We start from the raw sequence: 26,914 nt of genomic DNA on the forward strand, positions 1-26,914 counted from the left end.
TTCCAACCTTAATGCTTCTATGATTCTATTTTAGTACATTTCTCCCAAAGCAAATAGCATTGCTCCGGAGAATCCCAACAGGTGGGACTTGTGTGAGTGCTTGCAGCCTGCTCCACGGCATGGACTTTGGTGGGACCTCCTGGGGTATATCTTGGAAGGAGAAACCAATGGGTGTGAAGTGGTGCTTGAGAGATTGAGATGGTTTTTCATTGCAGTCGAATGTCATTTCCACTCTCTTTGTGCACAAAACAAAAGCGGGGGGGGGGAACTGGAGTTATTACATCCCCAGAAACAAAAAACCTATGGAAATATCCTGATTTGAAAGCTCTGTCAAGAGGAAAAGGCTTCGAATCAACCCCCTGGTCGATGCTGCTTCTGCATTGTGGTTTTAATGCTCGTGTGAATCCAGTTTGTGTGGGTCAGAGGGGCAATGGGGCAACGTCTGGTTGGATCTGGGCACCATCAAACCCTCAGTTCCGTGATGGCAAAACCCAGATGGGACGCTGGAAGCCACAGCGGAGTTTGGTTGTGCTCAGTGCACTCTGCTCCAGCAGCACGTCCCACTGAGAGGGAATCAAAGCAGAACGGGGGGAGAGGGGAAGAGCAAAGAACCAGCACAAGGAATGTCACTCCGCAAATACGGAAACGTCTCCAACGTGCCCCTGGCGTGTTGCAGCAGACAGCTTAAGCCGAGAGAAAATTCTTTGGCAGTGACATCAATTCGGCACTAAGTAATGCATTTTCTAGGGCTGAGATTCAATTTAAGGTCTCTCCAGTGAGTGCAATGATTGAATGGTGTTTAGAAAAAAAAAGAAGGAACCAACAAGTGAGAGTCTTTTTGTTAGGCTCTCATCTGCCTGTAATGTGAAAGCTGTTTGCCCTTTTTTTTCCCTGCTTGGACTGTGCCACATTGGTCTCCAGAATAGAATGGCCTGGGTTGGAAAGAACCATAATGATCATCTTGTTTCAACCCTCCTGCTATGTGCAGGGTCACCAACACCAGACCAGGCTGCCCAGAGCCACATCCAAGCTTCCCAGAGCCACACTGCACCAAAGTCTGCTCGAACTGCCATGAACATGGCTCTGTAGCAGCTGCCACCTCGTCCCACAAAGCCAGAAGCTGGCAATAATGTCTTTAGATGCCGAGTGCCAGATCCATACTTTGAGGACCTTGAGCCTCTCCACCCTCATCCCCTCTACCAACGTGTTGGGACCCAGCAGAAACCACAGCTTGCTGAACACAGGGAGAGCATGAGAAGGGCCCCAGGGATCTGTGCCTCCTGGAGCAGTATGGCCCAGAAGAACCTTTCTGCTCAGTAACACGTGCAGCTTTCAGCAGCCAATGCTTTATAGTGTTGCTAAGCCAAAATCTGCCCCTGCTTAATAACTCTCAGCAAATCTCTCTAGAAATGGGTGCATTTTTGTCATTCTACAATAAAAAAGAAATTAGAAATTGCCATGATTTCACAGGGAGCTCTCACTGCCTATGAATTTAAAACCAGCCTAGATAATGCTCTGGTGAAAAGGCAGTAAAAATAGTTTTCTGCCATCAAGGGAAGGGCTTAGAAGTTTATTTTCTTGCTGAGTGATTGGAGTTAGGCAAAACCCATCCCCAAAGGTTTCATTGCTGGTGATGCAGCTGTAGGGATTGCCAAATGCATACTCAACAGGAGACTTGTTTTCTAAAAATAGTGATTAGATCGTTAACTCTGTCTCTCTCTTGATCCAAATTAAGTCTGTGGACAGATTTGGAGCTGGTGTGAAGGGAGAGGTGCTGCTGAACTTAATGCTTTCCACCAGCTCTGTGCTCCCATCTGCTGAGCCAGGCTGGGGGGAGAGCTGCAGTGACCGGTGTGTTGGCATCTCTAATTCTCTGTCTTTAAATATGGTGTGGCTTCAGCAAAAGCACTGCTTCATGCAGAAAAGGGGTTTTATCTCCTGTCGCTGTTTGCAGATGAGATTTGCTCCAATTTAATTGGAGCTGGTTGAAAATGAGATTGTAGCTGATTGTGTTGACTCTGCAATGAAGGGAGATAGAGGGGGAGGTCAAGCCAGCAGCTCATCCCGGCTCTTACAGACACATCCCTCTGGCTAGGGTGAGTTAAGCTCACTGGGTTTCGCTTCACTGTGGGCGTCTGCACGTGAATGGAGATGGTTTTGTGGTGGTTTGCAGCTGGACTGAGCTGGTTCTGAGGTGGCAGGTAGACGACAGCAGGTGCTGGAGGCTTTTCCTGAGCATCTCCAGTTTCACAGTGCCACCTCCACGTGAGCTCAGATGTGAGTGCTGGCTCCTAACCTTGCAAACAGCGCTGGAAAAAGCTGTAATGTTTGGGTGAGAGCTGATGGCTTTGCAGAAAGGAGGGATGCAGAAGGGCTGGTCCGGATGCAGTACAGCATCTGCCCTTGGGCTGGGGAGGTGATGTGGTCCTTTGGGGCCAGATGGAGCACTCTGGGCTGAGGTGTATGTTTCCATAGATGAGCTGCAACCCAATCCTAGATCATCATCTTTAGTTGTCTCTGCTCACATCAGGCAGAAGTGGAGGGTTTGCACATCGCAGCTTCACCCTGCGGCTGAGCTCTGCTTGGTGAGCACAGAAAGCAAAGCAGCAGAGCTGGAGTCCCCTCTCACCTCCTTGCCTTGCTGGTGGCTGCAATAAACTTAAAACCCAATAAATGGAAACGCTGGGGGGAAAAAAAGTTACAATAACACCATCAGGATTAGATCAGAATAAAACAAGCGCCAGAGCAAAACTCTGTTTAGTAATCGACCAGCGCTGCATAATTCATCAGCCTCCCATGGACCCCGTTTTCCTGCCTTGTGCTTCAACGACTCGGCCAATTTGGTCTATAGAAGTCATTTGGGTAAAAGGTGGTGGTGGGGAGGGAGAGGAACGTTGCTTAAAAAGTAAGCCAAAGGCTCCAACATGTGTTCTGGGCAAGCTGAATTCAAGATGAGGGTTTTAGACTTCCCGTGGGAGCTCCCTTTCACAGCTCTCCCCTAATCCTCTGGAAATCGCCTGTTCCCCACAGCTGTCGGTTCGCCAGATAAACTATTTGTTCAATTATTCTTGGCCGAGGTGGCGCAGGCTGCCTCAAAGCTGCCTCAAAGCTGCCGGCTCCATCCCTCGGCCCACTTCAATCGCCTTCAGAGGAGCCCGAGCCCGTTTGAAGGCCGCCGTCCTCCTCGCAGGGCTGTCCCTGCTGCCGCCCGCGCATCCTTTTTATCTCTCCTTGACCCCCCGGAGGCGGCTGGAGGTGCTCCCATAGGGGCGGGCGGTGAGAGCAGCTCCGGTGTCGGAGTGGCTGGGTGAGAAAATAATTACAAATGAAAGAGAGATTAGCAGAAGCTGTTGTGACAAATGCTCCCGAAATGGTTTCTGTTGCGCCGGCGGTCGCTTCTAACGGGAGAAGTCAGCTGCAGCTGCCATCCCTATGGCAATGTGGGGGAACGCAGGCTCTGCTGGGACCCTGCTTGAAAGCCTTGGACCCGACAAAGCACGGCACGGCGGGACGAGATGACGGACCGGGGCAGCTTCACGTCATGCAAATGGACTGCTGATGAATGCAGCCCTTTTCACATTTGCCTCCCCATCTCTGCCTCCGTCCCCCAGGCCTGACTTCTGCAGGAGTGTTCCAACCCATCTCATAAATGGCTCATAGCTGCTGAAAGACGGCTCCCGCCTGGTGCTGGGAGTCGCTCCTTCACCTCGAGAGGAGCCTGAGTGTGCACTTTCCCTATGGTTTGTCGTGGCTTTGGGTAAGGCTCATTGTGCCAAAACTGCCCCCATTTAAACAGAAGATCAGAGTAACACATCACCAGTTTGTGCAGGTTGTCACACAGGGCATGCAGGAATGGGCTTTGATGGTCCTTTCGTGAGACCATAAATAACTGATTCTTCATAGAGAGAGCTTTGGGCAAGTCATTCCTACTGCCCACAAGGCTAAGGTCATCCCGTACACATCCCCAAGCACGGCCTGGGCACTGGTGGGTATGCTTGGTGGAGTAATGGTGTGAAGAGGGCACTAGCTGTGCTGCAGGAGTGTGTGGTGGAATAGCACTGTCCTTTGGGCAAGCCATCAACATTGCACCAAGGTGTTGCCAAGACCTCCTCCCATGGGATTAAGAGAGGTCTGTGTTTCCCTTTTCCTCTGTATCTGCAAAGACAAAAGAGACGTGCAGCCCCATGAGCTGCATCCCACACCCTTCCATCCCCAGTACTCCACCTGACAGCCTCGGCCTCTCCCCGCAGCCCCATGGGTTGCTCCTGAAGCCCCACGTCATAACATCAGCTCATCCCCGACCTCCCGGCTCCCTTCCCCATCCCAAACAGCGAGGGCTGAGGCATCCCACCCAACACTTTGATGCGCCCGCGGGGACAGCTGGGCCGTGCCACAATCCCCTCAGCCCTTTGGGCTAAGCCAGCATTTTAAAATAGTCCCCCCCGGCCCAACGGTGACAACTGTGCAATTATTTTAGACACTGTTTACGGACCCGCGGCGTAACCGGAGCCCACGGGTGGCACAGAGGAATGGGAGGTGGTGGGCAAAGGGGGCTGGGGGTGAGGGGGGAGCAGTGAGTGGTTTTCAGCCTAATTAGCAGCCTCTTGGCTCTCACAGGGCAGTTGAGGATGGTGGAAAACCCGTTCACATGTGCAGAAGTCACAGGTTTTCTCCTCTTCGGTGGCTGAGCTGTCCCCTGGCTTTCAAAATACACCTATTATTAATTGTTATTTATTTTTCACTTTTCAGATTTGGGACAAAATTATACTGCTCCCTGCCACCCTGAAGTCACCTTTGGTAAACCTGTGAGTAAGCCAGAATCGGCCAGCAGGCGCTCTTTCCCATCTGAAAAGATAGGTGATGCGATGTGGGATTCACCACGGGGCAACCGCAGACCCCAAAAAGGGGCTCAGCCTCCGCCCTCACTGCTGCCAGCGGCGCATGGCCGGGCAATAAACCGCAGCTGTGGCACGGCTGCAGGTGGGTGTGATGCTTCAACCCCCTCTTTGCGGGAGGCTTTGAGCCTTTCCCATTTGTTTCAGGGCCGAGCGTGCGGCCGCATCACCTCCTTGCTGGGACGTAGGTGGGGATGGAGGCTGCGCGATCCCCCTCGTGCCTCATTTCCCCACCCCTAAAAGAGGGGCGCGGGGTGCCCGGCCCTATAAGCCTCCCTGCGGAGGAGGGAGGGCTGCGATAAAGGGTCGCGAGGGCGCGGGGCGGTGGGAGGGCAGCACCCCGAGCATCCCTCGGAGCCGCTCCGCGCAGCCCCAGCACCACCTGGCGGCCCTCACAGCCCCGGGGCGGCTCGGAGTGGCATTCCTCCCTCTGCCACCGAGGTGTGCCCTTGCTCCACGCAAAACCCTCCGGGAGGATTGGTTTATTTTATTCTTCCGTTGTTTTTATTTCTTATTTGAGCTTCTCTTACCTTATTTTGCTTCATTTTTACCCAGTGTTCCCATTTCCCACAGGCGTTCCCCCAGCTCCGTGCTCCCTTCTCTCTGCTGTCCCATCAGCCTCCATCCCCTCCCTGCATTTCCCTGTTTTCTCGCTCTCTGCCTTCACTTTCCCTCACGTTCCTCCTGTCTGACTGCACCACCTCGTTTTTAATGACTCTTTTTAATGTCCCTTATTAATTGCTTTTGTCTCCCCAAGCTCTATGCAGTGTTTGTGTCCTGCTGGATGGATGCAGCTGAAATTGCAGCACAGCTGAGCTCTCCCTACTTTTATTCAGTCTGATTTTGTCTGTTTTTACCCACCTGGGGATTCAGGTCTGTTCATGGGGGCTATCCCAGAAACCTTTGGTTTTCTTGCTTCACTCTTGGCCAAGTTGTGCCCCAAAGTGATCCCTTCTCTGTGCACTTTCAGTCTGGCTTTGTGGTGCAGAAGATGTGCCCTATGGGATGGATTCTTATTCTCACCTTGCCATCTACCTTACGATGGGAGCCTTGAGCATGAGCTGAAGGATTTCTTATTTCTTACCTTTATTTATCAGCCTGCTTTCATGGCTGTGCCATGCAGCTCATCAGCCCGTTGTCCTGCCCCCTGAAATCACAGCTCACCTTCAGGCTGCCGTCCTCAGCTTGCAGAAGTGAGGAACTCATTTCCTGGCTGTGGCACTCCATCATTTCCCCCGTTTCCCTGAGCAATTAATTCTGAGCTCTATCCGAACAATTCTACACATCCTAGAATAGGAATGGTGAATTGGTGCCAGGGCTGATTTCAAGTCAAGGTAACAGGATTTGGGCACACTGCCATTTGGGACAGAGCCTGGCTTGTGTCTGCAGCCCGTGCTGACCCCGAGCCCACCCTGGTGGCAGCTCCATGCCCACAGCTTCAGAGAGCAGAACACGGATGCAGGCTGGGCAAGGTGCCCATGTGCCTATGTGTTGTTTCAAGGATGGTAGAGGAAACAACGTCTAGCAGAAGTATAGCTATAAATTAGAGATTATTTTTGTGTGTGTTTTGTTGGGAAATGTTTGCTTTGGACCATGTGAGCACTGCTGAGGTTAAACACGCACACATTCAGCCTAACCGCCAGCTCCGGGATGGTGTTTGCTGCAGTAAATACACACCAAGAGGTTTCCTATTTCCCCGCCCCATGGGCTCCATGGTTTCGTTCTGCAAATATTTCACAGTGCAAATTTCCTGGTAGACAGAAACAGCAACAGCGGGCAGCAGAGCCTTCGCTGAGGGCAAACTTCAATGTGAACGTCAGGGCTCTGCCTGAGCAGCTCAGCTCTGCAGGAGCCGCAGCAGATCACAAACCCAGCCCAGCAGCTTGGATTTTTATCACTGATGAGGGAACAACCCCACATTCTTGGTGCTTTGTTGACATCTGCAGACATCCCATGGCTTTCTTTCCATACACTTCCTCAGAAGAGGCAGTCCCTCCCCATAGAGAAAGAATCGTTCCCATTTCCAGGCCCTCCACCACTTACTGCTTACCTTTAGGTGGAGGGGTGAACTTAAAAACTTGATGGTTGGACTCGGTGACCTTCGAGGTCCTCTCCAACCTGAAGGATTCTGTGGCTCTGTTTAGGGATGCATTCAGCGGGCATGGTGGGGAGGGGTTGGACTTTGTGATCTTAGAAGTCTTTTCCAACCTTAATGATCCTGTGACTCTGTGACATTAATGAACCAATTTAATGGTGGAGATGCATAGGTGGAGGAGAGGAATGCCTCAGTGCTGCAAACCAACCCCGGTGCTGCAGAACAAGATGCTGCTACAGTCAGCACAGAGCAGATGCCTGCAGGGCGCTTCCTTCCTCCCCCAGCTCAGCAGCTCACAGAGCGAAGAGGAACAAACAGGGCAATGTTTTTACAAGAAATCACCCCTTTAAACAACATCATGAGCAAATTGCTTTGATATTAACAAATGCCCCTCTTCCTGAATGCTGGGGTGGGCAGCCAGGCAGAGCTCTGAGCCATGAAGTCATTTACGAAGCACCCCGACAGTAAAACTCAGCTTTCTCCCTACAGATTCCCTGCTGCAGGTGTATGTGCTCTGGGTGATGTAAGTATCCATGCTGCCCCATAAAAGTGAGTTAAGCTGAGGGCTGGCAGGGCTTTAGCACAGAAGGCTCTGTCAGTGCTCCTGTTACAAATAGCGATAATAATGCTTACCTCCCTCCCCAGGGTGTCGTGGGGGTTAATTATTTAACATTTGTAAAGCACTCGCCGGGCTGGAGATGAAAGTGGGAAGTATTATTAAGAATAAACCACGTTTTGTAGGAGGTCTGGTCAGAAAATTGCGTTCAGAGCTGAAATATGGGTTATGATCACGGGTCCCTGGAGGAGCATCCATCACAGCCTGGGGTGTATGGGAAAGGAGCAGATTGAGAAAATGAAGATGTTTGGTGACTCCCTTCACTGTTGCAGCATTTGGGGATGGGGATGATGCCCTGTGCCCCTGCTCCCTGCACGGGGTGGGTGATGCAAGAAGCTGGAGAAGGATATTTGGCTGTTGTGGTGATTAAATGCATAAAGGTTTGGGGTTAAGGATTCTTGACCGTGTCCAGCCAGCATTGCTCATTGAGTTGGGAAGGTTCTGAAGGAAGAAACTCCAAACGAGCTGCTCGGTGTGCCCTGAGGTGTGGGGTTTTGGTGTGCCCGGCCCCCGGCTGCAGGTGGGGGGGAGGTGCTTGAGGCGGAGCACAGCTCACCTGGGCGAGGTGCAGCAGCAGCTGGAAGGTAATGTGGGGCTCTGCGGGCAGGGGCTGTGTGTTGGGCAGGGGTGGGATGGTGATGGATGACACGGCATGGCATAGCATAGCATAGCATAGGTGACCACATCTCTGCCTTTGGTATTGCACTGCAGATTCCGCAGCAGGGAGGAAAAGGAGCCCACCTGGTTGTCCAAAGGGTCCATGGGTGGGTTTAGGGTGGGGGACACTGAAATCTGGTGTTCGGATTGAGTCCATAGGGAGCAAAGGGTGTGGGTGGGTGAGGAAGGAGGTGCTCTCCAAGGAGAGCAAAGCGGGGGTGTGGGGGGTTCTGCCTGCCCCATTGCTGGGGTGTCCCACCGGCATGTCCCAGCAGTGGTGGGGGCCGTGGGATGGGGTAGGCAAGAATTCAGCAGGCTGCACGCAGCAGTGGGACGTGATGGGTGGCTGGGCTGCAACACTGCGTGAGGAGGAAGTTGGGAGTACAGTGTAGTAGGGGGGGTCCAAATGCAGTGGAGGGCAGGAGGGCTGCTCGGGATGGGGGTCCTCATGAACCCCCCCTGCACCTCGTGGGGCTGCGTGCAGGGAGCCCTCCCCACTGCCGGCTCTGCTCCAAGCCAAGTTACACACAAAGGTTCTGCCTGACAGCCGGGCTGAAATCACCCTACGTGCACTGAAGCTGAAAGCCTTCCCCCACCCTCCTCTCCCTGCAGAATTGCCCAGAAATTCCTCTTTTCGTGCCTGAAAATGAGGAGGGAATGAGTCCTTCAATGCCCTTCTCCAAGGCCGGTGCCTCCCCCAGCAGGGCTCTGTTCTGGGAAGGTTTCTTCCTCCTTCCTACCAGCTGGAAACCAGCAGCATTTCAGTTTTGCGGTGCAGCCCCAGGTGCCCAATAAGCCAAGGAGTGGGAGTTTTAGGTGAATAATTGCTTGTGCCTTGAGTATATCAGAACTGAAATGGATTCTTAAATAGTTTGGTATACAAAGGCTTTTCCTCGAGGCGTGACAAAGGCAGCACTGTGCTGTTGGGTCGTGGTGTGGGTCTGCCCAAAAACAGCTCCAGGTGCAGCAAAGGGGAAATGCTGCTTGTGGGGCTGGGGACCTCCCCGGGTAAATGGCAGGGGAGGAAGGAGCAGGGAGCAGTCAGGGGCTGATTGGTAAACAGGTCATTGGAACAGGGGGTGGTGGAGACCCCTGGGGGTGTTCCAGAGCCTTGGGGATGTGGCACTGAGAGGTGTGGGCAGTGGGCACAGTGGGGTGGGGTTGGATTGGGGATCTGAGAGTTCCTTTCCATCCTTGGTAGTTGTATGAGAGTGCAGAAGCAGCAGCTTTGGGATGCTTTCAGGGCATATTATTGCCTCTCCTTCTGCCATTGGTGACTCTGTGGCATTTCTGGTGGCAGCAGTGTGGGGTTTTGAGTCGTGGTGGGCGGTGGGAGTGCAGCCCTGGGCTGGCTGAGTCCCATGGCAACCAGCACCTCGAGAAAGCACTCCAGGCTCTCAGGCAAAATGCAGAAGAAAAATGGCTTTTAAGATGGCAACACGTGTTTCCCCAAAGAGATCGTTTTTAAAGGCCAGACCCCGTTTCCTTAAAACCACAAATAAACAAATGCACATCGTAAAGAGAAGCAAAAGGATGACAAAGCGCCCGCCCCGAGCCTGTGTCATTAAGATGGCTTTGGGTAATTTGTTTTATTGCTCAGCTCTCTCTGCCGGGCTGGGGGATGGTCGCTGCTTTGTGGCCATGGGTTCTGATGGGGTAAAAGCAGGTTTTGCTTATGATGATGATTTTCAACCTAAGAGGAAAACCCCTACGTGTCTTCTGTAGGCGGAAAGCTGTGGATGCAGCTGGGCTTGTAGGTATTACTGACAGATAATAACATGATGGCTCGATGTCACTGGTGTGGGCAGAAATGCGAGAAAAACAATGATAATGGGATGAAATGGCTCAGAGCGGGGCTTTAGGCTGGCGTGAATGCATGAGGGGTCTGGCTCCTGGGGGAGTGATGGAAGTGCTGCTCACACCAGAAGCAGCTCTGAGCAGACGGGGGATGTCAGACAGGAGAGCTCCCATTTGTGCCACTTTAGCAGTTTTTCCACCTGCAGGGCTGTCGTTATCTCACTTCCATGGCTGCTCCTCCAGCCACCCACCGAAGCCTCCTGCACCCTCAGAACCAGCAGCAGGAGGCCAGGACCTTCCCAGGAGGGTCTGAATTAGCCGTGCTATTCCCAGACGTGGCACCCAGAGGCATTTCCAGCTGGGATCCAGGCGGAGCTCAGCTTTTTTTTGCAAGCAAAGCCATTTCTCTTCATCCCTGAGTCAGCGCTCCCGCGGGGTCTGCTGCTGTCACACCAACGCTGCAGGTCCCGCAGAGAGAGCACAGCTCTGAGCTGCCTGATTTGTGGAGGCTGAAGGGCAGAGTTAATTGCACGGCTGATGGCTGTGAGCTGTTTCCAATCGCGAACTTTAGACCGTAATTTCCAAACTGGAGACATGGAAGCGGTGCCCTGACCGAGTCGTTATTGATGCACTAATAAAACCTTTGCAAAAAAAAAAAAAAAAAGAAAAAGAAAGAAAGAAAAAGAGAGCAGGAAAGCAAATAAGGCAAACTCTATGGCTGAAAAGAAATGGTGCGGGGCTTTGCCTGGGGGGTGAGAGGAGGAAGCAGAACCTGGTGGGCTCCTTACCGTCCTCCTGACAATGCTGCATGCCTTCCTGGGTGATTTGGTGCATTAGCTTTAAGACAAAAAGAAGCCAGCTCCTCTGGGAGGCGATAAGAGCGGAGGGAACAGTAAATCATTAAGCCAGCTCGGCGGCGTAATGAGCAGTGGAACAAAGTGCATTAATTACAAGGAAGAGGGATGCTGGGTGTGTCGTGGAGCAGATCAGACAAGTGGGGGAGTTGCAAAGTCACGCCTTGCAGGGATGCGCTGTGTCAGTGGTCACAAGTGGTGGCAGCAACAGCAGCTGCAGCTCCGGCTTTTGGCTGTTGGATTTATCCCAATTGAAGGGTTGGACCACTTCGCTGCATGCAGACCTGCGTGTGTTGGCAGGAGCTGCTCAGAGCTGAAATCAGAGTTGTTGGCTTTTCCTCATCCTACAAGCGGGCTGTGCATTCAACACAGAAAAGTGACCTTTCTGTTTCCTCACTTTGGAGTCCATTGGGTCCTCTGAACACCGACTATGAGATATAACTGCTGGAGATGGTTTGTGAAGTTATATATTTGACATATAGTATAGCATTACGACCTGATAATCACATTTGCTGCAGGAGTGCCTTGCCATGCTGTTCTCCCAGGGGTTTGCTGTGCTTTCAGTCATTGTTCAGATTCCTCTGCGTGTACACAGTGTGGCTCATTGCTCACCCCAACACACACATTGTCAGCCTCGCTTGGCCCAGACCCGGTGCTCCCTTTGTTGCAGGGTGGGTACAGGTAGATGCTCCGATTGCAGGGTTGTCTCCTTCAAAGGACCAAAGAGCCCATTGTATTTACCTGCTGGACTGTGCCAGCAGAGCTGGTAAGCAGCTCCTTGCTTTGATTTTGTGTTTAATTATCCAATGCGCCCACTGTCAATAAATCTCTGCTTCTATGTCGCAAAACAAGGCAGAGCCCTGCAGCACCGCTAAAACCCTCCTGCAAAGCTGCTATCAAATACAGCAGGAAAAAGTGATTTTAAGCACAGCATTATCTCCTTAGCATTAAGTTCCCTCCATTATTTTTGGCATGAGAACGTTGCAGGCATCTGATGAAGGCTCCTGCAGCACCAGCCTGGTGGAAGGGGCATTGTGGCACGCAGGCAGCTGCATGCATAGGGCAGGGTTTACAGCAGAAGCAATGTTTGCCCCAAGATGTGCCCTCACCGTTCCAGTGGGCCGTGTCTGGGCCAAGAGCTGGCTCCTATTGGTGCAGCTCAGAGCCTTATGGAACAGAGGAGGGATTGCTCAGCATCACCAGCACAGCCTTTGCTATCAATTAAAATCTCCTAATTGACCAGCCCGACACAGCCGACCTGTAACCGCGCCAAGGCGGGCCCCCAAACATATGCTTGTGCCCACATCAAAGAGCTAATCGGTTCTCCACCTAATTAAACAAACCAGCAAATGGCAAGCAGGAGCCGGCTGGGTTTTAATTGCTGTGATTCTCCTAGGAAACGGGTCCCTGTGCTCCTGCAGCCCAGCACTGTGCTGGCACTGAGGGCTGAGCTGAGCTCAGCTGGGAGCCCCACTGCCTGGTGATGCTCAGGGGGAGCTCTGGGGCAGCTGGTTTGGGTCGGGGGGCATTTCTGATGTTTGTTTTTCACCAAACCCTTTGGCTCGGTGCGTTTGGGTCGAAGCAATGCCAGGAATTTAAAACATTTTTGCTTGTAGCACGGCACTCCTGTGGCTGTTCAAATCCTTCTGTATCAGCTAAACAACGCCAGCGATGTTTCCTTGCAGCAGACCTCCCAGATCTCCCCATGTGTTGGCCCTCCTGCCCAGTCCCAGCTCTGCAGGGGATGCTCTTGCTCAAAAAGGGAGGGATAACATCAAGGTTCAAGCAGGGATGCCAGAGACTGCAGCAGGAACAGGGCCTCTGCTGAACCAGCCTGGGCTCTGGTGCTTCCAGCCCTCCCTAAAAGGTGAAGGGAACAAAGCTTTTGTTTTTCCCCACAACATTACACCAAATACCAATGTGAGTTTTGTAATGGTAGTGTTTTTCTTTGACTCTTAGGCAGAGGACGTTGTCAGCATGGCAAACTTCAAGGGCCACGCACTTCCAGGCAGTTTCTTCCTGATCTTTGGGCTCTGGTGGTCTGTGAAATACCCACTGAGGTACCTCAGCCAGAAAGCAAGCAAGAAGTCCCAGAAGAATTACTGCTTCCAGCGCCTGGATGCCATTGAAGGAGGAGTTAAAGTCACCTTTGCTCTAATAGGTAAGGGCTATGTTGGCTTGGCGATGCCGGCAGCTTCCCATCCTGTAGTAATGACCATTGTGGAGTCCTCACTCCAGAGAAACTGGTCCAGATGTGAAGGATGCCTCTCCTTGATGCTCATCTCGTGTTGAGAGACCAAATCTCACACCCCTTCCCAAAGCTGAGCTACCATTAAGGCAGCCAGTCCTGACCCAAGGCAGTGGCTCTTGCCTTCAGAAAGCTCCCACAGCAACCAGCAGCATCAACCATCATTGCATATAAGCCACGATCTTGTATGCCCATGCAGGGATGCTGGCAGAACAGTTCGTCCCCGATGGGCCACACCTGTACCTCTACAGCGGGGAGAAACGTGACTGGGTGAAGCTGATGAACTGGCAGCACACCACCATGTACCTCTTCTACGGCCTCTCTGGGGTGGTGGACATCTTCACCTACGTCTGCCCCATGGTGCCGCGGGGTCTGGACCGCCTGATGCTGTCCGTGGCTGTGTTCGTCGAAGGTCGGTAGGAGATGGGAGGGATCCTGTGGGGTGAGAACAAAATGTGGCAGGCTGAGATATCGCCCTGGACATCCCTGAAGACAGGACAGGTCTGATATATTATCAGTGGACTGTCTGCTGCAAGATGAGAAATACAGGCATTGATGCATCCTGGCTTTCCTGGTTTGGGGTTTCTGGTGTGACAGCAGGCTGAGTTTCCTTGTTATGATGGATTGCTGGTGGATACCCCATCTATCTTACAGCCACCGAGCTGTTTGCATGCCCCGTGTTCCCCCCGAGGGCCATTAATTGTGCTGCAGGCATCATCATTCTCATCTGCTTGCATTGCACGTGGCAAATTGAAGTGACTTATTCTGGCTTCAGCACATCTTGAATATCATTACGTCTTCAGACTGTCTTGCATATTGTGAGCCTGGATTTCAGACCTCTTGGCTCACACAGGGCAGGAAGGGGACACTAGGAAATGAAGTTCTTGCTTACATTAGTGAGAAGTATTGGTGGTAGGTGGATGGTTGGACTAGATGATCACAGAGGTCATTTCCAACCTTGGTGATTCTCTGATTCTGATGTTTTCCCTTATCTCAGTGGTGTTTGAAGCACAGCGCAGGCACTTCAGCAGGTAATGTTTAGCATGCAAGAAAAGGGAATCACAGAATCATGTAATATCCTGAGTTGGAAGGGACCCATTAGGATCATTGGCTCCAACCCTCGCAATGCATCCAGGAAATGTATCTCAGAGGAGACCCGGCTGCTCCCCGTGCCCACACCACTCACGTGACACTACAAAATGATTTCACTTCCACATCCTCCTAGAATGCTAATTTGATATAAACGGGGCTCGCTTTCCCCATCTGATAAAGCTCCCTGAGATCTGGGTGGGACGTGGTTTACTCCAGTGGGGCTCAGTGGTGGTGGTCAGTGTGGTTGATGCTGCCCTGAGCGTGGTGCGTGTTTTGGCAGGTTGTCTCTTTTATTACCACGTCCTTCACCGCCCCATGCTGGATCAGCACATCCACTCCCTGCTGCTCATCGCCATATTTTCGGGGGCCTGCAGCACCATGCTGGAGGTCTTCCTCAGGGACAACATCGTGCTGGAGATGTTCAGAGCCGGCGTCACCATCGTCCAGGGAACGTGGTTCTGGCAGGTCAGGGCTGGCTCCTCCTATGGAGCTGAGCACTGGGGTGGGAGAGCCGTGTGGAGAGGAGAAGGAGCCACGCATCACGGCTCAATCACGCGTCTCTAAAGGATGATTTTGCAAGGCTCGCTTCATAAATAGATCATAACCCAGAGTGAAAATTTACTCATCGCAGGTCATCTCTGATGGCTGCTCTGGCTGAGACGGCTGTTTGTCTTGGCTTATTGCTTCTCTGGGGGAAGAGAAAAGGCGAGCGCTCACAGTAAGCAGGCGGCGTTCTGCTGTATCTGACAACCAAGTCCTAATTGCCTAATGTGTCTAATGCACCCTGCAGCACTCCCTGTGGCTTAGTGGAAAGATGCAATCCCCACCAAGCAGTCAAATGGCTGAGGGAAAGCACGGCCACCCGCTCGCTTTGGTGGTGGAGATGCAAAGAGATCAGTTAGAGAGAGCTGCTCCCAAAACTCAGCTGCCAGCAACAGCTGTGAGCTCTCCTCCTCTGCCTCAGCCCCAGAGCTGCAGTGATAACTCAGAGCAGCCCTTATCCAGGGATGTGAAACACCAAAGGCACTGCACAGCTGCCTAGGGAATGTTGTGGTCCCTGGGGGTGTTCCATAGCCATAGGGATGTAGCACTGAGGGATGTGGGCAGCGGGCACAGTGGGGTGGGCTGGGGTTGGGGATCTCAGAGGTCTTGTCTGACCTTAATGGTTCTATGGTTCCATGGTTCTATGATTCCATGACTCTAAATTTGGAGTCTGCAATGCAGAGGGACAACTGTAAGCTTCAGAGCTCCTGTAGCAGCTTCTCGTGCCTCCAGAATATCTTGGAAGGTTGGGAAGTGATGATGCCATTTGCAAGCCAGCCCAGACTCGTGTCTCAGGACACTGATTTTCCCCCAAGCTAACAAAGTTCTCATCCCACCCAGGTTGGGGTTGTGCTGTTCCAGCCATGGGGAGGCCCAATGTGGGATGAGACTGACCACAGCAACATCATGTTCCTCACCATGTGCTTCTTCTGGCACTGGGCAGCCGCAGTGATCATCCTGACTGTGAACTACAGCATCGCTTACAGGTACTGCTGGGGCTTGGGAGGAGCAGGGCTGGGGTGAGGTGTGCGCTGAGCAGCTGGTCCTGGTGTGCAAAGCCACAGCTGGATGCACGGCCTGTGGCTGCTGCAGGTTTCAGAGCACAGCGACGAATGTATGCTTTATTTGTTGAATGCACAGAATGCAAAATAGGGGCAGCAAGAGGCACAGGCACTGAGCACGGAGAAGGCAAACAAGCACGACCCTGAGCTGCTCTGCCAGCAGTGAACTGCTGCTGCTCTGCACCAGGTGCTGGCAGACACCTGAAAGTCAGCATTTAATTCAATAGAAAAACCAAAGCTTTGCCATCACCACCCAACTCCTGCCCTGTCTTTGTCCCCTCACTCACAAGGATTTTGATGCATTTGACCTTCCTTGAGCTGTTAACACGAACACCAGATCTTTAGGACCTCTGTAGCACTTTATCCCCCTCTGTGTGTTCGCTTTGCCAAACGTTTGGGCTGTGGCTGTCGGTGATGTGTTGTCCCATGTGTTGCAGCTGCATGCAGCGGTGCGGGAGAGGCAGCGGAGAGCCCTACATCAGCCTGGGAGTCCGGAAGCAGAAGGGTGACATGGGTTCCCAGGCTGCATTCCTGAATGGGTCAGATGAAGAGTGAGGAGGGTGCAGCCTCCTCCTGCAAACTGAAGAAGAATCAGTTTTCCAGAAGAAAAACTCAAACGAAACCTAACGCAATGCTGATGTCTGGGGAGAGCGGAGAGGGGCTGCCCCTGTGCTGCTGGGAATCCTATTGTGTGCATGGTGGTCTCTGCCCTCTGCCGTACCCAGAGACATCAGCTCTGACACAAGCACTGATTGCAGTGATTTGAGCAACAAAATGAAGCGCAGAAATTGACTGTTAAGAGATTGCTTTGGGATCCCCATCTCTGTCGAGGTGGGTGGCATCCTTTGGCCTTCTCAGCTCCCCCACCGGCCCAACCTGCTATGATGCAAGGCAGGGAAGCTCCGTGCTGGGCTCAGGTCCTCCAACACCCCACACCACGGCACCATCCCAAGGAGGGAGATTGAAGGAGCAGTGTGAGACTGTGGCAGATTTGCAGCACCACACAACAGGAATTCTATCGCCAAAGCTGTGAACTGAAGGCATTTGAAAAAAAAAAAATACTTTTCTATTCGCTTAAATTCTTAAAGAGGGAATAAATATGAAGCAAAAATCCTTTCAGTCTGATAAATTACGGAGTGTGTAACAGTGGCCCTCGGACCTGCAGAGCCCAGAGGCCTGTGAGATGCATGGCTGAGCACCAGGACCCACCAAACAGCCCTGATTTCCATAGGCAAATCCCCCACCGCTGGGAAGGTGTGATGAAATGGGTGCACGTTGTGCTCTCAGCCCACCTGTGCCAAATAATTCCCGGCAGAAAGGTCACTTCCCAGGTAAGAGGAGAGCAGACACTCGGCCTCCCTGGGCTTCCAGCCTTTGGAGCAGCTTTGTTTTGCAGCGCTCAGTGTCAGGAGGCTCAGATGGGCTCAGTGCAAAGGGAATTTAGCAGCAGAGCAATTCACCTCCACACATCTGTCCGATTAATGCCACACAGTGAAGTGCCATGAATTGCAACCGAAGGGTACCAGCAGCCTTTGGCAGATGCTCATTCTGCTGTGGTTGGGGACAGCTTTCCCCAGGCCGCTCAGTGCTCCTCGCTGCTGTGATATGAGACCCAGGGATGGCGACCGGGAGGAGCTCTTGGAGGTCTATTCTGACATTAATGACTCCGTGGTTCTACGACAGCGCCGTGCAGCCGGCAGCTCCTCACGCACAGAGCGAACATCGCTGCAGGGCGCCACACCGCACCGCCTCGGGGGCTCCAGGGGAGCAGAAAGCAGAACCTAAACGGGCAGCAAAAGCAGCCCGGTGCGATGCTGGGAACGACGGCCACACGAGGGCAGAGCCGCGCAGAGCTGCGGGCGGAGAGCACCTTCGGCACCGCCCCCCCCCGGCCCAGGGCTGTCCCCCCAATGAGGGGATGCAGACACACCGACACCCCCCGCATCCCTTCGTCCCCACCCCACCAGGCGGCCGCTTTTCCCCTCCGTAGCGCCGGGCGTTGGAATGGCTCTGTGTGCCTCATTAACTCCCGGCCCTACAAACGTCCTCGGACCGCCGGTGCGGTGCTCGCTAATTTGTTTTCCTGCTCGGGAGCGCATTCTTGTCGAGGTATGAAGGTCAGCAAAGGAGGAGAGAGGCAGTCTGTGACTGTGCAGAAAACACAGCAGGAGTGTGGTTTGGAGGGGGGGGAGGAGAATGGACAGCTTGTGTTTTAGCTGAAAAACGTGTTTGTAAATAGCTGAGGTACCCAAAGAAGGGCATGAATTGTTCTGGGTGCCCGGAGCACAATAAGTGGCCCAGAGATGGTTTATTATACAGTCAGGCACAACCAAAAGCCATCCTCACATCTATTTCTTACGTGACAGACATTCCAGAGCAGTTCTAAATGGCATATTGCTTGTAACACAGCCTTGCTTTTGTCCTATAGGATCCTATGTAGCATATGGAGCCATATAAATTGAATCATCCATTAGCATATTGAAACTCGGAGCTGAGCCCAGTGTTGGTGCAGCTGGAGTGGGGGGCCTTAGGAGGGCTGTATTGCCTGGGGTCGGTTTGGGGCAGTTTGGTTTTTGCTGTCAGTGCTCCTGGATGGCACTGGTTGGGGCGCAGGGATGCTGATGTTCCCACAATAGGAAACCTGCTCACTGGAGGCAGGAAAGAGCTGCAGGTGCTTCAGCATGACAGGAGAACGCAGAACATCACCCCAGAGCACCAAGCATCCCACACCCTGCTGTCCTATCCACCAGCCTCACCCCGTGCCTTTGACCAGAGATAGGATCTACCACTGCCACCCTCTGTGGCTGCATTTATGTAAGGCTGAAGGGACGGCGTAGGATGCAGCACAAGCCCAGCCTATGCTTCTACCACCTGCTTCACCTCCCCTGTTGCCTGTTTATGGAAGCCTGTCTTAGCATTCGTCATAATAATAATAATACTTTGCACTTCCCTAACAACCATCCATCTGCAGAGCCCGGGCTGCTGGCAAACCTTTAATTAGATCGTGCCTCCCACCACCCCCAGGAAGCAGGCAAACATTATCACATTTTTTCATTAGCACTGAGGCCGGTGATGAACCTTCAGGGAGAGGATGTTGCAGTTACAGCCAAGAAAAAAAAAAAAAAAAAAGAAATAATTACAAATGAAATGGAGTTCCGTTTGCTGTTTAGCTTGAGAACATCAGGACTGGCGCCCAGGGAGAGCAAGCATTGCTGGGACCAGCCCATAATACTCCCCCGTGCCCCAGCAGTCTGCAGGTGGGGAGCTGTAGGTGCAGCTCACTGAGCTCAGCCCTTCATGCAGTGATTTCAGCACACCGTGTGGTTGGTCCTCCATGAGTCTGGGGGCTGCTGTCGTTCATCCCACCTCATCCTCAGCACTTATCCTCACTTTTCATTATAGGGATTGTTTCAATGGCCAGAATCCCCTTTTCCCCAAGCATTTCATACCCCAGCTGTCCCCAAGGACTCTCACAGACAGACCAGTAAGCACTTGATTACCATTTGCCCTTTCTATGAGACCTTTCTCTGCTTGCTGTGCTCCTGCTGGCTCTTTAAGCTCCCTGCCAAAAGGCACCTTCAGCTCCCAGCAGCTGTGCCTTGTTTCCTCCCCTCTCCCCCCAGCTCTGCTCTCCCATCTCTGCACTCCACTGCTGGAAGTGCTTCGTTCCTCCTGCTTGCCACCAGCTTTGAGGTTAGCTGTTTTTTTTTTGGGGGGGGGGGGGGGGGGGGGATGTTGCTTTGTAGGGCTGGGTGAGGAAAGGAAGAAAGGAAAGGAAGGGAGAAAGGGGAACTGAGTTACACAGAGGCTGCTGAAAGTGCTGCCGCTCTCTGCAAGAAGCCTGGGTGCTCTGTTATTTTCAGGGGGGGTCTGTAAGGAGAGCTGCTATGGGGGCTTAGGGAGGGCACTTGCACCCTACAAGGTGCTGCAGCCCTGGTTTGGTGATGGTGCATGTTTTGGCATCCCCTCTAAGCTGAAGGCTCCTGTTGCAGCATGCTCAGCTCTCCCTCTGTCCGTGCAGAAGGGTGAGCAGCACCTGTGGGTGAAAGCACTGCACTCCTGTCCCCGTGTGCATTTCCCCACCCTGCCTGCACTGAGCTTCCTCCCGCTGGATGGAGCTTTGCACGCTCTGGAGCTGCCTGCAGGAAGGCTGGAGGCCCGCACTGCATGGCAGCACGCCAGCAGCTGCCGGTTTTTCCTCCTTCCTCCTCCTTGCTATTGCTGATATGGAGATAACCCGTGTAAAAGGGCTCCTGGCTATGGCTCGGTGGCCTTTATGGCTGTGCAGGAGAGCAGCCCTGGGGGAGGCTGCGTGTGATGGTTCCCCTCCTGCTATTCCAGCCTTAGGGCTTCCCTTGGGTGCTGGCTTATGTGTGCAGCTCTTGACAGGGCTGAGCATCGGGCACGACTTATCCTGCATCCCAAATGGGAGATTTTGGGGTTGCATGGGGCCCTATGATGTGCACCCACGTGTGTTGTGACCCAGAGAAATATTGGGTTGCGACTGCCCTGAGTGCTTTTTGTTGCCTACATCTGCTCCTTGGGCAGAGCTCATTGCTTTTGCACCAGGAACTCAGTGATTTGAAAGGAGATGGGGATGCTGTGGGGTCACAGAGTCTATTTGCCTTGAGGCACTTCATTCATTGCTCATCCGTGCAGCTGGTGAGGTGAGAAGGCTGGATGTGCAGGGATTGCTTTGCATGTTGGTATGGTTTGTGTCTGCAAATGCTTAACACTGGGCAGCACTGAGCGTCAGACAGGAAAAAGAAGAAAACCAGGCTGCTATGTGCTGCAGAGTCTGCTTTGGGGGCAGTGGGGCCATCCTTCTCTCCCCCTCTTGGTTGCCATGGGCTGGAGATGGAGCTCACAAAGGCTCTGCTCTGATTTGGGAGCCCTGACCCCACGCTCCTGCTCACAGGCACCTCTCATATGGCACAGCCCCTCTGTAACCCCATGCAGAGATTACTGTGCCTGGATCAGGGACCTCTGAGCCCTTCCAGCAGAGCCTGGCCTTGTTGCTGCCACCTCTCCATTGGGTCTTTCCCCAGACATCCAAAAAATAACATCATAACTGAACGCACATGCTCACCACGGGAAGGGGAATTGTCTGCTCTTTCCGATTTAGTGGCAAACTGTGGGATGCTCCTTGCTGCTGCTGGCAGATCCAGGTGTCCCCTGTTGTGAAACCACAGCTGAGTCAGTGCTGGAAGCCGGCCTGCGGGGAGCCCTGCTCCAAACATCCTGTCCGAGGGCCACCTCCCCGCCTCACCTCTGCCTTTATCTGCCCCTTCTGAGTAACAGCACGTCTGGCAAGGGAGAAGAACAGGCAGAAGCTGCAGGTAAAATCTTCTCTTTGCCCATAAAGAGAGGCCAAGCTGCCGTGCGTGGCGTGGATGTGGCTCCTGGAGTTGGGGAAGGGCAGTGGGGAGCCCACCTCTGTGCTGGCTTTGTGCGATGGTGGCTGCTGGAAGGCTGTTGGGGTGGTACTGGTACAGGCAGCCTTCTGCAGCTTTGCAGCTTTAGGGTTTCCCCGGGGGGCTCTCAGGTTCTGGGGTCGTGGGGGAGGATTTGCGGGAGGAGAAGGGAGAGGTGGGGGTTTCTGCTCGAGAGAGAAGTGCCCACATAGCAGAGGTAGAGGAGGAACTGCAGAGAGGGATATCTGGGGAAGGCTCTCCAGTGCCCACCATTCAGCATGGAGGATGCTGGCTGCTGCCCATCACACCGTGGGTACTCCCACATCCATCTCTGCATGGGGCCAAAACCACCCATGGCACCGCTTTGCTGATGTGTGATGGGGCTTTAGGGGAGAGCCCTGCAGCTGGGCAGAGCTGTGCCATAAGGAGAGCGGGCAGCTCCCATACGGCTGCTGCATGGAGAGAAGGACAGCGCAGGTAACAACTCCTGACTGCAGCCATATTTCACGTCCTCTGACAGACACGGCGGCTTGCAGGAAAAATAAATAACCCAGCATTACACTCTGGGGCTGCCACTCGCCTGGAGCCTCACCAGCTTGTGTGGGAGCGTGGGTTTGGGTGCTGGGCTGGGTCTGGCCTTACTGGGACGTGCTGCACCTCGAATGTGTGAGCTGTGAGAGTGGTTTGTTGCTTGGAAACGTGGCAGGTTTCTCTAAGAAATAGTGGCTGTTCCTTAAAATAAGTTGTTGTTGTTGTTTTTTCCTTTCTCTGAGAGGGAGGAATTCAAAGGGTTGGGGTGGGGAGCCTTTGCTACAAGAAAGGTAAACCTCTGGGTTGTCATTTGGATGCCTGAGTGCTGGAAGGTCTCTGCTGTCCTCTTCTCCTCCGGTGAGGCATGGAAAGCTAACACTGTGGCTGTGTCCTGGTCCAGGTACACTCCTGACCCCAGCTTCAGGCTGCTGTCATTGCAGTTAGCATCCCTGTAGGACAATGGTAACATTTGGTTATATATCATGCAATTGTGCACCGCTTAAATGTGATTTAAGAGCATTTGTTCTTAGTCAATTCAGCACGTGGATGTGTGTGCAAGGAAGATAAGTGCCCTGGATGGGTGTCCAGGCTATAATCAGCAGACATGGTCCCTTCCTGGGGCACGATCCACCTCACTATACAACTGAAGTACAGCAGAGAACCTGAGCCAGCTGCTGGGACGGGGCGGATCTCATCAACCCAAAGGGCTGCTGAGTCATTTCCCTGCCACGAGGAAACCTTAGCATGGCACAGAGAGTCCCACAACACCCATCCCGAGTGATGGATGCCGATGCTCTGGAATCCACGAGCTGCCCCAGCACTGCAGCCCCAGCCTGGCCGGGGATGCCTTGCAGAGCTCTCCCACACCCGAGGCATTTGCCACACCACATCCTACCCTTACTTCACAGTGCTAATTACTTTCTCGTGTGGGAGGACTTGGAGAACGTGCTGGAGTTGTTCATCCAGCCTCTGCCATTTCCTTTGGTATTTATAAACACGACGAGGATGTGTTTGTGATGCAAGGGCCCCCTGATGCAAGTTGGCGTGGCAGCTTTTCTGCAGATGAGTAATGCTTTCTTCCACACAAAGCCTGGAGGTGAAGGAGCAGAAAGGATGCAAGGAGGGCAGGGGTGAGGGCTCCTCGGGTAGATGGATACAGGGAGTGTGGAGAGAGCTCTTGCTCATGCATGGCATGGAGGTTGTGTGGAATACACATGAGGCTCTTCTGGGCCCCAGCACCCACGTTGTCACGGCTCTCTGTGAGGCTTTGGCTGATGGGAGCTGCTGGGCGCTCCAGCTGGGCTCACACCCAGTGATTATGTGGCTGGGAAGGAGCTTATGTTCCAAGGAAATAATTGCCACGCTGCTTTTTATTAGCAGAAGCATTGTTATGGCGCCTCAAAGCATGGAGCTGCCATGTTTCCCTGGGTGTTAACACCTTTTCTTTTGTCACAAGGAAGTTGAGATGGCTGAAACAAAGATACATGGTGGCAGCTTCTCCTTTAGGCACCGTACCTCTGGCATTCCCTGTTGGCAGTGGATGGTGCGGCTCCCCAGGAGGCTGAGCAAGCTGAAGGGGTAACCTGAGCCTGTTTGTCCCTACAGACACCAGGAGTGATCCCAATGATGACGAGTTTCCTTGGCAGCGCCCTCCGGGGCACCTTCTTCCTCATCTTTGGTCTCTGGTGGTCACTGCGATACCCCCTGAAGTATCTCAGGAGGAAAACGAATGCTGAGAGCCAGCCAAGCTATGGGGTCCAGCGCGTGGAAGTCTTTGAAGGGGCAGTCAAAGCTTTCTTTGCCCTGGCAGGTAAGGGCCGAGGAGTCCCTGTCCCATCACCTACCGGCACAGTGAGGGCTGTCACGGTGGGACGCAGCTGTTGCTGTGTGGGAGGACTTGGGGATGAGGCAGTGGCATGGCCTGCTACCATCCCTGTCAGTACTGCTGGGCAGCCATCACTACGAATTCCCCATCTCAAAGAAACGTTTCCAAGTTTGCCCTATCCTGCGTGTAAAAGGAAGACGTGCCCTTCTGCCCTCTCCCTAGGGATCCTGGTGGAGCAGTTCGTCCCCTCTGGTCCCCACCTGATGCTGTACAGCCCCAAGACGCACAGCTGGACAGACCTCACGCATTGGCACTACACCACCATGTACCTCTTCTTCCTCCTGTCCGGCATCGTGGACGTGGTCTCGCACTCACCGCTCAAACTGCCATTGGGTTTAGATCGGCTCTCACTGTCCGTGGCTCTGTTCATGGAAGGTGAACGGGGGGCTGAGGGAGGGCTGGGGTGCCACCAGCATGCAAAACCAAACACCCCCAGGCTGTATCTTGGTGCGGTGCTCTCCATGTGCACAAAGGTTTGGACTTCTGGTGATGAGCAGCTTGCTCAGTCCCGTGTCACAAAAGTGCACTGACCCTTCTAGCACGAAGGGACAAACCCTGATGCAGACCTCTCTGATGCCTTCAGAACTGCAGGTGCCCATTGCTGGGGCACAGGGATGCCCGTGGCTCTAGCAGAGCCCCTAAGCTGTGGCTTGGTGGTCCCCAAAGCTGGGAGCTGCACAGGTGATAGCAGTTGGCTGTTTGCTGCTTGACCTTTCCCATCAGGCAGATCTTAGCGAGACCCACAGCATGGCTGTAATATTCAGATTATTATTATTATTTTTACATTTAAAAGACAGAAACAAATCCCAGAGCATCCTTTCCTAACGCAGTGTTAATTTTTGTCAGGTTTGCTCTTCTGCTTCCATGACTACAGCAATGCTGCACTGGACCAGCACCTCCACACCCTGTTGGCATTCGCTATCTTTGCTGGAGCCCTCTGCGTCCTTCTGGAGGTGTTCCTCCGAGACCACATCATCCTGGAGTGCCTCAGGACCAGCACATTCCTTCTGCAGGGCTCCTGGCTCTGGCAGGTCAGTGGGAACGCAGCGCTCCCCTCCGAGCTGTGTGCTTTGCCCCAGGAAGGGGCAGGGATGCTGTGACCATCAGGGTGGGAAACCGCACTCGTGAGTTTCCATTCTTTTTATGAGGTTCAGTTCATTCCTCTCGGTGTTTCAAGTAACGTTTGGATCAGCCAGTGAGGCTGATGAGCGCACTGAGGGCAGTGTGTGTGCTGGGTGTTACTGGGATCGTTTTGTCTCCATCTCATGCCAAGCTGCAGCAGCAAAGGGATCAAAAACGGGAGGAAAGGCGATGAACGATCATAGAATGGCTTAGGTTGTTAGGGACCTTTAAGATCATCAATATACTAAGCCTGATGCTCCTGCCTAATGCCTCTGTCTGTGAGCAGATCGGGTTTGTGCTGTCCCCTCCCTGGGGAGGACCGGGCTGGGACCAGACCGACAGCAGCAATTTCTCATTCCTCACCATGTGCTTCTGCTGGCACTATGCAGGAGCCCTCATCATCCTGGCAGCCAACGCGGCCGCGTCACGCTGGTATGTGGGCACCTCCAAACCAAAGCCTCCCTGGGAAACCCAACGCTGGGTTACGAGTTATGAAAACATTGTGCCTGTGGGGAGCAGGGGATGCTGGAAGGGAGGGGGAGGGCCGGGTACCACCGGGGTGCTCAGCATCCTTCCCGATGGGTTGGGGTGAGCCAACGGCTCTACTGCCTGCGTCCTCCTGAGCCGCGGTCCTGTGCCTCCCCACAGCTGCAACGAGTCCTGCCAGCTGCGATTCGGGGACATCGACGTGGAGTTGGACTGCGGGATGTGCATCCGCAAGAAGGGCTCTCGGGGGGCGCTGCTGCCCGAGGGCGGCGCGGAGGAGAAGTGAGGCTGCACTGGGCAGTGGCAGCTCCCTCCTGCTGCTCTGGGGCTCTGGAAATGAACTTCTGAGTTGTGTTTTGTTAAGCTGCAAGCGGCAGAAGCAGGAGGCAGCACCCCAAAGCTGAGCTGCTCCCGGCCCCCTCTGACAGCGAGGAGTTTGCCACTTCCTCAGGACTGGTTTGCCTGATGTGGATGGTTGGGCTCTCTCTGAGCCCAGCAGGAGGGGTGCAAACTGAAGCAGCTCCTGGTGCCTGCTGCTCGCTGTGCCGTCAGTGGAGGGGTTTTGTACAAAGCTTTCCATGCACAGAGTGTACGGGCTCCCCAATAAAGTGCTATAATGAACCTTCTTATGGATCTCCTCGCTACGATGCCTTGGGGTTGGAAGCACTGGAAGGTGATGTCTGGCTGCTGGGCTGCCTGGGAGTGAATGGAGTATAGGCTGGGGCTGCTGGAGTGCAGGGGCACACAGCTGCAGCACTGAGGGTTTAGATCAGAAGTGAAGAGGCAGTTTTGGGGTGCACAGCCGGAGCACGAGGATGTGGGAGATGGGGCCTTGCTTTTCTCCTAGGTCTCTCACTTGGCTTGCAGTTGGACAGCAAGGAATCGTTTCCTGCCATTGAGACCAAAACCATTGAGAAGTTGTCATTAAACAGGATCAGTGAGAGAAGGACGAGTTCCTCGGTGGTGCTACGTCCCTTTCCAAGGGCTGGGTGAGCTCTGTTGTCTTCTAATACCTTTGCTGCAGTCCTCCCCATACCACGTGCAGGGGGCTGAGCCCACACCTCCACAGACCCCACCATTTTGTCCTTTCTCCCTTAGGAGCAGGGCTGGAAGAAGCTCAGTGCTGTGCTGCTGGCAGCTGTGTGCTTTGGAGGAGCGATGGAGCAGAGGTGAGCGCAGCACTTTGGGCTCTCCCATCTCACACACATGCACAGCTCTGCCCCACGCTGGGGCTGAGGGGGTGGCAGCCACACACAGTGATTTCCCCAGGAAGCCTGATGTGCCCTGAGTATTCACTGCCCCTATGGGACCAGAGGCAGGGCCATACAATAGGCTCGGTATGGACTGGCTGCCATTGATGGGAAGCTGAACGCAGAGGTTACAACCCCATGTAATGTACTTTGATTGAAAAGAAAGGGAAAAAATCCTCTTTCCCCTTCGATCAACCAGTGTTGCACGTTGCAGTTTTTTCTTATCTTGGTATTACCTGGAGTAGCAGAAATGCTGAGTGACAGCCTGAAGCAGTGATGGAGCACCTGGGGGGAAGGCAGGGCCAGCCCAGGGCAGCTCAGGTGCATGCAGTGTGCTGAGTGATGGAAGGGCTGCAGCCAGGATCCAC

General features: G+C 53.5%; 2 protein-coding genes across 7 annotated transcripts; both read left to right on the plus strand.

The window, feature by feature from the left end:
* Positions 1-8,153: 8,153 nt before the first annotated feature.
* On the plus strand, positions 8,154-16,971 carry TMEM45A (transmembrane protein 45A). 3 transcript variants are annotated; one of them, XM_015298112.2, is made up of 7 exons: positions 8,154-8,190; positions 12,600-12,781; positions 12,874-13,075; positions 13,362-13,574; positions 14,535-14,719; positions 15,638-15,783; positions 16,293-16,971. In XM_015298112.2, the coding sequence occupies exons 3-7, from the start codon at positions 12,892-12,894 to the stop codon at positions 16,411-16,413; spliced, it is 849 nt and encodes a 282-aa protein (XP_015153598.1). In that variant the 5' UTR covers positions 8,154-8,190; positions 12,600-12,781; positions 12,874-12,891; the 3' UTR covers positions 16,414-16,971. The 3 variants fall into 3 exon arrangements, with proteins under 3 accessions (XP_015153598.1, XP_015153597.1, XP_417866.1); XM_015298111.4 differs by lacking the exon at positions 12,600-12,781; XM_417866.8 differs by lacking the exon at positions 12,600-12,781 and having other exon boundaries at positions 16,296-16,971.
* TMEM45L (transmembrane protein 45 like) lies at positions 16,339-25,922 on the plus strand. Of its 4 annotated transcripts, none has more exons than XM_046903836.1 (7): positions 16,339-17,967; positions 20,984-21,197; positions 23,409-23,613; positions 23,851-24,063; positions 24,535-24,719; positions 25,097-25,242; positions 25,459-25,922. In XM_046903836.1, the coding sequence occupies exons 3-7, from the start codon at positions 23,427-23,429 to the stop codon at positions 25,580-25,582; spliced, it is 855 nt and encodes a 284-aa protein (XP_046759792.1). In that variant the 5' UTR covers positions 16,339-17,967; positions 20,984-21,197; positions 23,409-23,426; the 3' UTR covers positions 25,583-25,922. The 4 variants fall into 4 exon arrangements, with proteins under 4 accessions (XP_046759792.1, XP_004948029.1, XP_040508022.1 ...); XM_004947972.5 differs by having other exon boundaries at positions 21,021-21,197; XM_040652088.2 differs by lacking the exon at positions 20,984-21,197.
* Positions 25,923-26,914: the final 992 nt, after the last annotated feature.

The sequence above is a fragment of the Gallus gallus genome, chromosome 24 (assembly GCF_016699485.2).
Source record: "Gallus gallus isolate bGalGal1 chromosome 24, bGalGal1.mat.broiler.GRCg7b, whole genome shotgun sequence".
Taxonomy (NCBI): Eukaryota; Metazoa; Chordata; class Aves; order Galliformes; family Phasianidae; genus Gallus; species Gallus gallus.